This window comes from Thunnus thynnus, chromosome 16 (genome assembly GCF_963924715.1).
Source record: "Thunnus thynnus chromosome 16, fThuThy2.1, whole genome shotgun sequence".
Lineage (NCBI taxonomy): Eukaryota > Metazoa > Chordata > Actinopteri > Scombriformes > Scombridae > Thunnus > Thunnus thynnus.
The window spans coordinates 6,005,926-6,021,619 of record NC_089532.1 but is presented as its reverse complement, the minus strand read 5'-3'; the positions used below and the strand labels follow the sequence as shown (position 1 = coordinate 6,021,619).

Here is a 15,694-nt window from a genome sequence, read left to right as displayed (position 1 = left end):
CTACAGACAAAGGAGGCCCAGTTAAAGGTGGCAGAGATGGAGCTCTCTAAAGTGGACAATAAGACCAAACTGGAGACCACGCTGCAGGAGGAGGCGGCCATACGCCAGGACAACAAAGACAGAGAGATGGAGAGGTTGGCTGATGCTGCAGAAAAGGCTGCAAGGGTAAGTTCCTTTCACATAAAGTTGGAGGATTGGTAACTGTAGGTTTAGGGGTTTGAAGCTTTTTGATACAGTGGATTGATTTTTGCCAGAGGGAAGTACAAGTCCATTGTGCTTGATTTGGAATGAAACTGAAATGAAATGAAACCATAATGAAGTTTGGGAACACAAAACGCCACAACACCAAAAACACAAAGGTAAAACCACAAAAATGAACCAGTTAAAGTCGTGATATCAAGACTCCAGCAGAATAATTGTAAAATCAAACATTTTCAACAATGAATAACAATGATCGAAAGCAACTAAGTACATTCACTCAAGTACAATCTTGAGATACTTGTACTTTACTTGAGTATTTCCATGTGATGCTACTGTATACTTCCACTCCACTACATTTATTTTACAGCTTTAGTTACTTTTTGGATGCAGATTTGACACAATGGATAATATAACAAGCTTTTAAAATACAACACAATGTTAGCAGTGAAAGCAGTGGTTTCCAACCTTTTTGGCTTTTGACGTCTTACAAAAAGCAGTGTGTAGTCGGGGTCACATTTCACATATCTATGAGTTGTTAACAGCTCCACCAAATAGTGATTTTTCCCTCCAAACTTCTTACATGCTTTCATTTCAATAAATGTTCAAATGATCCAATATTTCACCAAAAATCAAAGATTAGAGAAAAAGTCCAAAAACTGAAAACAGATTTGTATATCAGAACTTTGTTTTTTCTTCTTTCCTCTCCCATTAATCATCTCACGACCCCTCAGATTTATCTGCTGACCCTTTGGAAGGGCCCGACCCCTAGGTTGGGAACCACTGGACTAAACTAGCTAACTGTATATAAAGTAGTTGAAACTAGCTCCACCTCCAGCAGCTACAACAGTAACATGCTGCTCTAACACTGATGCTTCAGTATTAATAATCTAATGATGTCATATATAATAATATATCAGTCAGAGGGACAAAACCACTACTTTTACTGCAATACTTTAACTACATCAAGCTCATAACACTTGTATTTTTCATGCAAGACTTTTACCTGTAATGGAGTATTTTTAGGATCTGAATACTTCTTCCACCACTGATGAATACAGCGAAGAACTCACTAATGAACACTGTTTCTGTTTGGCCATCACATCTTTATATGCTCAAGTTTAAGGACTTGGTTACACAATGAAGGTGTCATTTCTCCCATTAACACAGATATGCTGTTCATGCCCAGTTTCTGTAATGAAATATCATCATGTGATGTGCCCTTACTGGATCTTTTGATGCAGTGGAAATTCTCAAGTGGACCTTTAAGACTGGTATTTGATCTGACCTTGATTCCGCCCAGTTGCTCTTCGAGTGCTTGATCAGTTGTCTCATCGCCGTCTTCTACAGGAAGGGGAGTTGGAGCTGGAAGCAGAGAGAGTCAAGCACAGCCAAGCGGATGCAGAGCAGGCGCTGTCTAAGGCTGACAAGGCCGCTCACTCAGAGAAACTGAGGGATACAGCCCCCGTCATCGAGGGAATCAAGGTAATACCTCTATATGGACGTTTTGTGTAATTGGGAAAGTGCTACACACAGTTTTTTACATTCAGCTGTGTAGTTTGTTGTAAATATTTAAAGTACTCACACTTTTCTACATGCATGTTCTAAGAATTACTATCTTAAAAATTACTAACACATGGTATCAGAGATATTTGCTATGTTTTGTTTTGGGTTTTTTTTGCATTTGAGGTTATTTATGTGAGATGTTACTGATGTAAAACTATCTACATTTTTTAAAGTTTTTAAATGAATTTAGTTATTTCTTCTTACTTGGATCTTTTAATCAAGCTCAGGTATAAGTAACATTTTAATTTATTGGTGTATGACGTTTGATCACAAGCTTTCTGACTTATAAACCTAAGAAATATTGCAATGGAAACAAAAAAGATGTTTTTTAATCCTCTGTCTTTAATGCTTTCATCTACCTTTTAGCAGCACAGAGCATGTATGTTGGATATTCTGTTTGTCTGCTTGTTAATTTCCTGAGTATTAATTGGACTCTTTCTTTGCTACCAATCATTTTGTTACTTCTGCATCGTCTGGGCCACACAGTTTGAACAGTGGCAGACATTCCTGCGTTTCCAGGTTAGGTTTTTAATGATGTCTTCTCCCAAAATGATCCTCACCTCCATGCCAGTTTTATCCCTGTGCACATACAGGATCCAGATGTGGGTTAAACAGGACTTGTAATTCATATAATTCTGGCATTTGTTTGAAACCATTGCAGACTGCCATTTGATGTCAGGTTCAATAGGAGTGAGAACATAATCCAAATTACAGGAAATAACCCTGAAATTCAAGGTTTATGTGTATGATGAAATGGAAGTTGACATCAGCCAGCAGATACTCATGCTTGGAAAGCAGAGAAGAAGAAAATGGAGTGAGGGCAAACCACAAATACTCATATTCAGCTTTGTGTGTTCTTTAGTGGGATGAAAAACAGACAAGATAAATTACAGCAAAGAACACAGACAAATCACAGACAAGCTATAAGGACCAGAATCAAATTACATTTTTTGACAAGAATCAGGCACAATTTAAGCCTAAAATATAGACGTTTACACTAAAACTGACCCGACATTTCCTTTCTTATCAGAGAAAATCCCAAAAAAAGGTTGAACAAATGCTAAATATGATTTGCAAATTCTTTTTTTGGCCCACGTCTGTATCAACTTCTACCCTTTTCTTTCCTTTGTCGATCCTTCCAGGCAGCGTCAGTGACCGAACCTTTCCTTCCCTAACTAACTAACAAGTTTTGTAGCTCCACAGAGTTCCCTCAGTCATGTGGTAATGTGTCATTGGGGTAATGGGGAGTATCCCAGGGTCCTCCCTAGCTTCCCTCTTTTATCCAGTTTATATGTTTGGGTTGGTCTCTTATGTGGGTTTGTTCAGTATTAAATGCACATGTGGTGCCTGCTAAGACACATTTTATGACCTACTTTTTTTTTTTTTTAAAGTAAGTAGAGAGTATAATATCATGCATCCACTTCGGAGGGGAAAATATGACCTAAAGCTCATGTGTTCATCATTCAGTATCTAAAACATAGTGAATCCAGTATTTAAAGTTTTTTTATTTAATCTGGCATCCAAATCATGTGGAGCAAATCTCTTACATCATATGTTTATATTCCAGGGTGAGGAGATCACCAAAGAAGAGATCGACCTGTTGAGTGATGCCTGCTCGAAGCTGAAGGAGCAGAGGAGGCTGTTTACTCTGGAGAAAGAGGAGCTGGAAGAACTGAAGGATGACGTCCAGGAATACAACGAGGTGACTCTCTCACACTAGTCATTTCAAGAGTCGGGTTTTATTGACGTTCAAATCAAAGGTTTCTGTGTAAGTTGTCCTAAAGGCGCCTTTAGCCTGTGTGACAACGATCCTGTAAATTTATTGAGGCCTGTAATAAAATCTTGGTTACAATCTGTGTCAGGCTGCTCAACATCAGTTTGAAGGTGTCAGATTGGGCGCTGTGGTGACTCGTAGCGCTAAATAGAAAAAAAGTATATGAAAGCAGAGACACGTCATGAAGGAGAATCTGTGTGTTTTCCCCCTTATGAAATGTCAGGCCAGCCACTGTATTCTGTGTCACTTCTTCACTTTTCTGATTGATATTGTGAGAATTTGGTCTCAAATTTCTGACACTGACTGAATGAATTTTGCCTCAGGCTGTCTTGTTCAGCAAAGTCAATTGATCTAGTGCGATTTAGGACCACCGTTTTGGATTGACGACCAAAGATTTCACCACATTTCTCTCACGACTGTCAACTTTCGTCTCAGGCAGCCAACAATCGCACCGTGTAAACGGACCCTTAAATCTTGCTCGTAAAAGTGCTCCAAGTCAGATTCACCAAAGTTTTAACTGCACAAAATGTAATTGCTCATTTCAGCTTGATGAATGCCACCTTTTCCTGATGAAGTGCTTGAGATTTGATCATTAATGTAAACAACGCCTTTTAAATCGCCATATAAGGCAACTTTTTCTGCTTCGTTTGTGGGCCGTTCCACTCATAATAACGAAAGAGAAAAATTTCAACACCCGCTGTCAGATTTCAGCAGACAAAAACAACAAATGTAGGAATGTCAGTAGTTGTATTAGCGACCTGAAGCAATTAGAAAATATTAACACAGCTGCCAATGACATGTCATTAGAGCAGCACCGTACTGTGACAGAAATAAAGAGGGAATGCTTTGACATGAAGTTGGATATAAAAACACTTAAGCAAAGTGGTGCATGACATAGATGCGAGGCAGTCAAGAGAATATGACTTTTTATATAGAATTATATAGACAGAATTATATAAATTGCTGTGCCAACAGATGCCAATGAAATCTTCAAATAAAGTTGTAGGACCTCAGTAAATTGGTTTTAGTTTCTTTTTCTTTTTTTTACTGGATTTTGTTAACAAAATTTGGATTTAGACGCCACATTTTTTCAGTTTAAGGCAGTATAATTGAAATCTAAACAAAGGTTTTTCCCATGTGCAGAGTTCTGTGCATCACTCGTTCAGCAGGCCAGTTGTAAATTTTACTCTGCAATTTTGCATCTTTTCACATGAGAAAGATGGTGAATGCGGTATGTTCCGCTTCAGAACAAGCCAAGCCGAGCTTACGCATGAATGCAGATTATTGTGTGTGTATGTGCTGTGTTTCACTCGTGTGTTTGTGTCTTTTTTTTTTCTTCCAGGATCTGGAGGAGATAAAGAAGGAGCTTTCTAAGACCGGTCAGGAGAAGGCACTGCAGGAGTCGAAGGCGAGCAAGCGTTTGACTAAGAGAGTGAACCACATGATCGGTCGCATTGACAAGATCATTGGGGAGCTGGAGAAGGACAAGGTCACCCTGGACGGACAAATGGACGGTGGAACCAGCCCACCTGTTGGGTAAGTGTCGAATGTGTGATTTTAGCAGCACACGACTCTCTGTTGAGGCTCAAAATCGTGTAGGGCAAGAATAAGTGACCAAAAATCGGGGGGGAGGGGGCATCAGCGCTCTAACCTGCGCCTCTGCTTTTTGCTAACGGCTGAGTTGGCGTTTCCATTCGAGCAACCAGGAATAAAACGTAGATGAAGTCCTCCTTTAAAGGGCCGGCTTTTGTCTTTTTGTTTTAAATAATTTCTCAGCTGGAGTCAGGATGTGTTTAGCTTAGCTTAGCATAAAGACAGGAAGCAGGGGGAAACAGCTAGCCTAACAACAGCTTTAAAGCCATCTTATTTACACAATTTATACAACTCATGAAGGAGGCAGATAAGGATATTTCCCAAAAAGTTGAATCATCGCTTTAAGCAGAAAGCTTTGGCGTCTCTCATGGCTTTGCACCATTCCACAGGCTGTGCTGTGTGTGTCTGTCAAAAGACATTAAAAGACAAGTTCACGATTTTTCAAGTCTGTTTTTAAAACAACAGTCAGGTGCTCATGTGAACATTGAAACAATGAAGTTTTTGCTTTGCTGTAATCATTCCTCCTGTTCATACAGGCCATTAAAAGATCACCTCCAAATACGCTAACAGTTTAAGTGATGGGTGACAAAATCCACAACCCTTGTTTTGATCTCTTTTTAGTGTATAATTAACTCTTTGTGTTTCCCTGTTGAGCTGCAGTGGAAGTATAGTAGCAAAAAGACTGTAACCTTGAATTATATCTACTTGATTTGACTAACTGGACGACTGAAGCCTCATATTAGCTTCAGATAAACACTTAAATACATTTTTGCACAGAAGGAGGACTGTGGATTTTGTCCTCCATCACTTCCATTGTAAGTACATTATAAAGGGATCTTCTAATGGTCAGTATGAACAGGAGGAATGATTACAGCAAGAAAAAACATGTTTCAGTGTTCATTTTGGCTCCTGACTGTTGTTTTAAGACAGACTTGGAAAAACTGATTCTGGACGTGAATGATGCAAAGGCAACTTTTTGACAGAGATGACATCATCAGCACGACTGAAAGAGTTTTGTTGTTTAGTTTATCTGGCGAGGAAGAGTCTCATGATTCAGTTGTTTATATCACGGCGCTTCAGGATCTCTCTGAAAACGTTGCCTTTGTATCATCTTCCTCATCTCTCCATGACACACACACACAACAGTTTATCTTTCAGTCATGTGTTCTATTATACCGTCATCATCCTCATCATTGCCATCTTCATCATCATTACCTTCATTGTAAAATGGTGGTGGAGATTTCATTTTTTTTTTTAAAAAGGAACAAAAGGTTTCCCAGACTAAAAAACACATACTGCATATTATTATTGGCTCATTTGCAATTCCTAACTCATCTAAAATTTTACAGATTATTCTTTACTAAACGTAGTGATGCTACAAGGTAAGCTGAACTGTGGTAAACCGCCATTTGCTTGCTTTGCCAGAACGCTAACATTGCATCATGCTGTCGTCTGTTAGCTGCTGTAAAAAGATCAACTGTTCTGTTCACCTTATTCATAGCTTCCATCTCTGCTCCCTGCACCCAAACAGTTGATGCCTCTAAATGAATGAAATCTAATTGATGATAAATATTTTACTAAACTACACTGTCAGGGCTCTGTGACCTTTACTGAGGTTCAACAAATAATATGAATGTTCTAGATAATATTTTTACGTATAAATGCACTCAAAACTAATTTATCCTTCTTGCCCAGAGCAGCAACAAATTAAATATTTATCAGCTCTAAAAACAAATCACAGTCTATTAATACTAAGTGTGCTGCATGAATTAACTTTGAGGCAACTGAAATTGAACTTTGCCGTCAATAGAAATGAGACAAAATCAGAATGATTGGTGTGATCTGGGAACCTTGAATGGAGCATGTTGACTCAAGACTTCTCCACCTCATTTTACGTGCCATCAAACCTGGTAACCGTTTCCTGTATGCAGTCTGTTCTACACCTTCAGGGAAAACCTCATCAGCATCGACGAGCTGATCCAGGTCATGAGGCAGATCCAGAACATTCCAGAGCACAAGCTGCAGAGCATCGCCGAGGCCCTCGACGACAACAAGGACGGCAAGATCGACATCGACAACGTCATCAAAGTATGTTTTAGCGGGATGATCCTCTGTGAAGGAAGATAGAGGAGGGATGCTCATGATGTCGTTTTCATTGTGTTGTTTTTGTAAATACTTTCAAATCGTTCTTTCTGGGTTTTGTTTTCTTGTGAAGGTAAGTGTTTTAATTTTGTGGGTCTTTCTCCTCATTAACACAACATATATTTAATATGTGAAGTATAATTCCTGCTTTCATTTCATTTAATTGTAGCATCTGTCAAATATCTTCTTTTTTACATCTGTAAATTTAAATTTTCCATAAAATAGAGTATTTAATTTGATGAAGTTATACCATATACCATCTACATTTCTTTCTTTTTTTAATTTGTGAAATCTAATGTGGCCATACAAAGAGTTTCTTAAGCCCCATTCGGACAGGATTAACATCACAGGAGGAGTTAGGGAAGGAAATATTCACTCACTCATTGTCTCAGATGAGATTTTAACCATTGTGAAATGACAGGATGTGTAATAGACATGAACATTCAGCAGGACAAAGTCAAAAACCGCCCCAAGGGGGTGGGGGGGGTGTGCAGGAGAGTCGAAGGAGAGGCAAAGATACTGCGTGAGGTGAATTTGAGTCAAAAATCACACTCCTGCTTTGAGTCATAACTCAGTCAAATCTGAACTCACAGACATGAAGCACACATTTATCATTCAGTGTGACATACGCTACCTGAGGATATCTTTATCTCTGATGTCCATCGCTAATAAAACTCCATAAATCCACTTAGAAATCAGAGAAAAAGAAAAAAAGTTTAAGTTTTCTTCAGCATCACAGTAATCCAGTGATAGTTGTCTGTACGTAAATGGCTACACTGCAAACAGGAGCTGCTAATACCTAATTTAGCATACTTTTAATGGCTCTAATTTGCCAAAATTTAAACAAATATAGGCTAAAAACGTGGCTCATCTGAGAATACCACCTGTAGCTGATATTTCAACAGCCCATTTGATGAGCTTCTATGACGCCTTGCTCTTCTGACGCTTTTTCTGTTATCATTTTGATTCCCAAATAGGCCTATATGTTTGTGTTAGCAGGGCAGGTAATGTTAAAATCACCCCTCCTCCTCTAGAGAAATAAATCCAGTCTGAATGGGGCTTTAGAAGGTAACAGCATACAGATACATGTTATTACCAGGTGTAAATGGGGTCTTTTTGGGGCTGCTTTTGTATTTAAAAATGATAAGAGATCGCTACATCGAGTCTAAATCCTTTCCTCGTCCCAGGTGGTGGAACTGATCGACAAAGAGGACATCGACATCTCTACCACGCAGGTGGCTGACATCATGGTGATGCTACAGAAGGAGGAGAAGCTGATAGAGAAAGAAAAGGCCAAAGAGAAGGCGGAGAAAGAACAGGCAGCCACACTCACCAGCTAACTCACACAGAGAGAGCACTTAAAAAAAAAAAAGAGGAGTTTGTGACTGGTACCCGGTCACAGAAAACTGTTAAGACATCAGATCGTTCCAGATAAACTGGTGATGAAGAGTCGGGAGTTAAACATCCGCCTTCTCAAAACGTCACCAGAAATCGATGAACGGCGATAAAAATTAAGAAAAGAGAAAAAAAAGAGAAAAAAAGGCTTATCGCCTTTAAACGCACAAAATCAAATCAAAAAGAAACTTAAATTGCTATCATGTTAAGCTCTTCTAGATTGATCATGTAATATATGTTGATATTTGGGTTTGTGTAATTTTACTAAATTATTTATTGACATAGGGAACATAGTGACATGAAACCATGGTTGTTCTCTCAACTTAAGAGTTGGAAAAGGAGAAATTGATCAGAAATTATGTTTTGGAAATATGGATATATTATTAGGAGACACTTTGTTTAAGTTTGAGGTGAACCGTCTTGCCTTTTTAATTTCATTCATGTCATCATCTCAGAGAAATGAAACACATTCATTTCTGGACTTTGCACAGTTAAAAAAAAAAAAAAATCATTGTCATCACTGTCATTCCACTCAGTTTGTTTTCCTCTTTTAATTTTGTTTATCCACCAAACTCCCGTTTTGTAAAGTAACTTATTTTTTTTTCTAAGTTGTACTTGGACAGGTAGCTTATTGCTGGCTATAGGGTGTTTTAAAAAATGGTGGCAGCAACCAAAGATATAAGACACAAGGTAAAGAATCATGGAAATGTATTCAAAACTGTCATAATTATGTGGTCAGTTTTAAAAAGTTGAATATAAATTTGCACATATTCATTCTAATATTAATACAATCATAGCTTTAGCTTCATTATTCCCTTTAAAAATTCAAATAAATGGAGGATTCATACTTAAGAAGTGTTGGAGTTTTGTCCAAACAGGGACTGAAGTGAGCAACTTTTACATCAATATTAAAAGTTACTGTACTGTAATTTCATTTTATTTTGTACTAATTAGTCTTTTTTTGTTATGTATCTGAATAGTCTCATTTTTAGCACAGCTCTTCATATATATTCCTGTTATGTTCAGTAGCTCTCTCTTAAAATGCCAAAGTTGCACTGTGGCACATTTAATAACTGATTCTGATTATTCCTAAAAAAAAACCCCAACAAAACTAACCAGTAAAAAACTGACTGATGTTTATGAGAAGTGAGGCTCATATATTCAGTATAGGGACACTAAAAACAGTCCGCTAACTAAATATTAGTCAGTTGTTGCTGTGACTATTTAGTTAAGTTTAGTTTCTGTGGCAGGAAATAGTCGTCAGTTGTTTGGATGAGTCTGGTCAGAGGGTGAAAAATGGCTGAACAACACGCTCCCTGCTGCTGCCGCGTTAGTGAATGTTTAATAGTATATTTTGTGCACATAAGAAGTATGATAACTGTGGTAATCTTGACCTTTTTCATAGTTGAAACGCGAAGTGGCCTTCTCTTGACGCAGATATAACGGATCATATACTGTTCTATATTTATTTTTTGAGTATTTTTAAGAAGATGATAGTGCTCTGATATTCTTTTCACGGATGTCGTTTAGTTTAGGACTGAAGAAGTCTGGATGAATTCAGTTGTAGATCAGGTAGTTTGAGTTTTAGGCGCTTACTGAGTCTTCTCTTCTTCTTTTTCTTTTTTTTTTCCCCTTCTTTGCATTGTAGCCTTGAATGTGTGTGGAGTGGAAACAGGAAATACTCAGGACGAAGTGATGATTTCAGTTAATATTGACAGTCAACTAGTCGGCATGAAATTCATCCTGGTTTGTTTGACTCTGTTCACACTGCAAGCAGCTTCTATGAAATATATTTAATTTAGCAATGAATTAAATATTCCTCACGAGTTTCTAAAGGCGCCATGATGACGTTTTATCCAAACAATAAACCAAAACTCCAAAATATTCACTGAATGTTTGAAATTTTTGCTCAAAGTTTTGCTGTTCGATTTGAACTTACTGGAAATTTTCCATCGCTTTTAGATGCATCTCATGACCTTCATCGGTGGTTAGAATTAGCTGAACTGAACCGTCTCCATGACAACAGAGCAAACTCTATCAAGGACGGATATTTGGCTCAAACGCTCAAAACGTCCAGATCTCGTGCTAATAATGTTTTTTCCTAAATATTTTTCAATAATAAACCTTTAAGATCAAATGAATTGATTACCAAAATATCATTGATTCATTTTCTGTTGATTGACTAATCAATGAATTGAATGCGAGAGGCTACAAACGCTTTGTCTGCATATTGGCTGCGTATTTTTCTAAGCTGTGTATTCACATTTCTAATGTTAATCCTCTAATTAAACATAAGAAAATAATTTGTGAAATGAGAAATAATTACAGCTTCACACTCCATGCTCGTTCTTTCAAATAACAGGCTAATGGAGAAACACTGAAACACAGAATCAGATGCTTAGGTTATCAATAAACATTACAGCTGATTAATATCTCAGCTGACATGTTTCTTGACAGCAGTTTCTCAGATTGTTCAGCTTTAGAGGAGCTGAGTAGTTTGTGGTGTTGCTTGCAGTGTGAACCCGCAGTAAAGGGTTGATCCACCTCTATCTGTTGAGTCGAGCTGAATATTGGGTTAGTTTGTTATTCCTCCACAGTAACCAGAGAAGAGCTCAGGTGTAAACGTGGATGACAAAGTGGTACTTGAGATAACGCTGAGTGGACAACGCTCCGTTTTAATCCGTTCCTGGAATCCTGCTGTCGTACACGTGGATGATTAAGAGCACGTTGGTCTTCCATCAAGGCACCGTCTCGGTTCAGACCCAGCGTTTGCCTGACAGAGACGAGGGCTCTGCTTCGCCTGGGACCAGTCAGACTGATGGGCGCAGGGTAAACACTCGCCCCATACATGGGCCAAAGCCAGCCACACTGGGAGGGTTGTGTTTAGGTTGGAGACGGTCTGGCGGGACATGGCATGCGCTCTGCCGCATAAATCAGCAGCCAGTGTAAACACGTCACGAGAACGTTGTGACAACTTCTCGATTACACTCGGCAGGAGAGAGCGGTGTTTGTGTCCCCGCTCCTGACAGGTCGGGCTCAGGGGAGCGCTGTGTACATTAGCAGCACTGCCACTGTTTCTAGGCACAGAGGGGTCAAAGGTCAGAGGAAAATGTACGCCAGAGTATGTATGCAAGGCTGATGTAGATCTCTACTCAGGGTTTCAGTTCCAGTCGGTTCAGAAAGGGGTGAAATGGACAGAATTAATCTGACAACAGCGCCGTGTGGAAAAAAACTGCCCCCCCCCATTCATTTCAATGAAGCCACTGTGCCGATGAAGACGGCTCTGAAAAAAGGTTGTCGGGCAAAGAAGTGGAACCTGGCTCAGCTTTTGCAGCGTCATGCTTCGTCCAAACATACGTGCGAGAACACATTCCTGGTAGATTTCCTTTTAACACTTTACCTGACGATCGAAGCAGCTGAGGAGAAAATGATTTATGCAGTAAAATCCTTCCTCATAGTGTTAAACCTTCAAACTCTTTGATTTACGACTCAATCTGGTCTTTCTGCATATTCCATCATCTTACTGGTGGCTGAAACTACAAACCCCCACCAACGCAGCTCCTGGCGTTTTTTAACACAGTGCTGTTTCTGGTCTGAATGCCCAGTAAGACAAATGCAAATGTGGATAATATGAAAAACTATTGATGTTTAAGTCCTGATTAGAGCTGCAATTATCAACTATTTTCACTATCAATAAATCTCCTGATCACTCCCGGTAGTTGATTAATTGTTCAGTCTTCTCTCTGCGCCCCAATGCTGACATTTATAAAGATATTAGTCAGAGAAAATCAACAAATCATCATGTTTCCGTGGCTGGAGCCGGAGAAATATTTGGCATTTTTGCTTGATAAATGACTTGATCAGCTGTTGTTGACTAACTGTTTCAGCTCTAATGCTTATTACAATTTCTCATCTTCAAGGTTTTGTCCAACCAACAGTCCAAAACCAGAAGATATTCATTATAAACTGATATAAGACGGAGAAAAGCAGCAAATCCTCATATTGACGAAGCTGGAAAAAGCAAATATTTGGCTTTTTTTTGCTCGATAATTGTTGATTAATTATTGATTAATTAAGATTGGTCACATCTTTCATGTATTGGTTTATTTATCGCAAAGATTAGTTTCCAGCCGTACATCGATACAGCACTGATACGGTGTGAGTCGTATTTCTCACAAGCTACCAGGATGTGATTATGATATATGAAAACCTGTCAAACCTTCAAAAGCACTCAAGAAATACCGGGAAAAAAAATAATTGCATTTTGAAACGGAAAACATGTAGGAACCCTGATATGAATATCAGCAGAATACCACATGCCAGCCACCGAGCAGAGACCTGTAAACAGTTTATATCTCCAAAACACAGACGTCTCTTATTCACTGGAACAATACAAAACCCCCAGAACAGCCATCATACATGTTAGTGGATGATTCTTGGCTGCAGCGCGAGGAGTTGAGCAGAGATCACGGCTCACCGCTGGCAGCAGTGTTGCACTGTGTTGTTTAAGCTGCTGTCTTAAAAAAAAAAAAAAAGACTACCTAGAGGAGGAGGAGGAGGAGGAGGAGGAGGAGGAGGAGGAGGGAAGGAGAGATACAGTTGGCAGCAAAAGCATTTTGACAGCGAGCTTAAATGAGCTGTTTTTCATTGTCAACCAGCTCCGTAGTTGTTTTTTTTTTGCCTTCCTTTTGTCTTTCAGTGACTTTAGTTTGACGGGAAAAAAAATGTCTGATTTTAGCTCGCTGTTGTCCGGTAGTATTGCCGCTGTGTAAATGCACTATTTCGTTTCGGATGGAGTAAGTGTGCGTTAACCGTGTGAACTCAGGGTGTGAATGTTGGTGAATCCGATGTGTTGGGAGCGTCGAGTCTCAGCGGGGAGCTGAAGTAGCGTGTTGCAATCTATGATACAAACCGTCCTAAAAAAAAGTAAAAAATTTGTGGATCTTGTATAGTAAAAGAACAAATATTTAAAGCAATAAGTCATTTATGCATCATGAACCTATTTTTGAATTTTGTTTTCTCCCAGTTTGAGGAAAGTGTTTAATTTGTTAAATATATATTGTGACATATATAAATATCATTTAGAAAAAAAGAAGTGAACTCCACATGCTATCAGTAAGACAGAGGATGTTATAACCGCCTCTTTTCTCTGATACCACTCTGATATTCTGCTTATTTTGGGAGTTGATGCACATGTAATTAACATTTTTTTTAAAAGTATTTTGCACCAGCCCTTTTTAATCACTAGAGGAATGCTACTTTTTGTAGAATATATAAAGAGTTGAGTCTTTCGGTGGAAGCGGGGGGGGAGTCCTGGTTTAGTTGCAGACAGAAAGGGCAGCTGGAACCTGACGGGAGGTGAATTCAGGATCTTTTAATGTCAGGGAAACACGGAGTCAAGAGTCTTGTCTGCTTCTACAGAGGAGCAGCTCAGACCTCAAGTTCATACAGAAAACTGAATTAGATGTATGAAGCTACATTTAACTGCATCATTTTACACTGAAGATTTGTTCTAAAGAGCAACTTTCATCTTGTAGAAAGGCTTAAAAGCCTCAGTTTGGCCGTCACAATCAGTTTACATCATGTTAAACCCCGAATAAAAATATTCAAAAGTATTCTAGAAAGAAGAAAAAATAGGAATCCAGTGTTGATCTTCTAAAGTTTGATGAGTAAATCAAAAAAAAATAATGACCTGTTGCAGTATAATCTTCTAACTGATTATGTTTTTGAAATCATATTAAAAATTCAAGAAAAAAGAAAAAAACAGTAGTCATTGACATATAATATCAAATATAGCCTACTGCAGTTTATTTTGAATTAATAATTGCCATGTTATTTATTTATTTATAAATATAATCAGATTTTCCAATGTTTCCTTTTTTTTTTTTTTTTTTTTTTTCCATCCAAATGTGGATTCAGGACATGACCGGGTACTGGATTTGATTTGTAGTTGAACTTGAATCTCAAATGTATAAAAAAGCTTCAGTTTTCTTTTTTTTCTTCTTTTTTTTAACACAAATCAAGTGTTTATGTTAAGAAACATCATTTAACAAAAATCAGAAGTGTTGAATAAATTGTGGATGATCCTTGATTCCTTTTTTTTGGTTTGATTTCATTCTTGTCTGTTTTACATCATCTCGTGTTTCCCGTCACTCATCATACGTCACTCACCACTTCCACACAGCCATTTCAGATTGTTTGTGTGTTTGTGTGTTTGTGTGTCATCTCTAAAACCTTCCTCACAGCCATTTTCTGTTATTTCTCACCCCCCCCCCCCCCCCCCCAAAAAAACCCTCATTCCTCAGTCGTTACCCGGCCTCGCCACACTCGCTGCCACTCCCCACAGAGCCTCTGTCCTCGCCCGCTGGAATGCAACCAGACTTAGTTTTCCCGTGACAATTTTAAGGTTTAAGTGTGTAAGCGGTTATACGAGCGGGCTAAAAGCAGGATACACAAACGTATAAAAGATCAGGGGGGTTTAACCCTTTGCGTGCACTGATCTTCCTGTGCAAAATCAGGAAAAAACAAAATAACTTGTAAGAACTTTATAGTCAGGAGCTTAAAGGTCTTTCCGTTTGGATTCTTTAGAGTCGGTTTATCCATGGTTTGGCTGTTGATATTTTGAACAAAGTCTTTAAACTTAACCTTTAAGGCTGCACTAAGATTTTATGTAAAACCACAATACCCCCGACTCATTGGCCAAGTAAAAAGCAGACTCCCCTTTCCTCTAATAGCTCTGGTTTTCACGCCAGGGAAAAACCCCTTTGTGTGTTTGTCATGTGAGTAGATGGGTCTTCACTAGTCCCATTTGTGAGCTCAACACTCATGGGCTCTTAGTGTGATGAGAGGTGTCAACTTGATTGTCTCACTAATGTGGTATTTGTAATTTTCTGAAAGCTCTGAGCTCACAAACAGCGACAGAGCTGATGTTTTTTGAAATGTCAGCGCCTGTGAAATTTACTGTTTCAGTTATTAAGTTTGTCGAACGGCCTGTTTTTTGTTCTGAGGATGACACTGAAACACAGG

General features: G+C 38.6%; 1 protein-coding gene across 7 annotated transcripts in view; it reads left to right on the top strand.

Annotated features, from left to right (window-relative positions):
- The window catches only part of letm1 (leucine zipper-EF-hand containing transmembrane protein 1), a 33,522-nt gene extending 18,763 nt beyond the window's left edge, over positions 1–14,759 (top strand). For 2 of the 7 annotated variants that reach the window (XM_067614996.1, XM_067614994.1), the window contains exons 9-16: positions 7–165; positions 1,549–1,683; positions 2,251–2,283; positions 3,332–3,466; positions 4,881–5,074; positions 6,481–6,513; positions 7,063–7,219; positions 8,461–14,759. In XM_067614996.1, coding sequence (XP_067471097.1) covers positions 7–165; positions 1,549–1,683; positions 2,251–2,283; positions 3,332–3,466; positions 4,881–5,074; positions 6,481–6,513; positions 7,063–7,219; positions 8,461–8,613 — 999 coding nt within the window. In that variant the 3' untranslated portion in view covers positions 8,614–14,759. The remainder of the gene's footprint in view (positions 1–6; positions 166–1,548; positions 1,684–2,250; positions 2,284–3,331; positions 3,467–4,880; positions 5,075–6,480; positions 6,514–7,062; positions 7,220–8,460) is intronic. The other 5 variants (XM_067615001.1, XM_067615000.1, XM_067614998.1 and 2 more) reach the window with 4 other exon arrangements.
- The last annotated feature ends 935 nt before the right edge of the window (positions 14,760–15,694 follow it).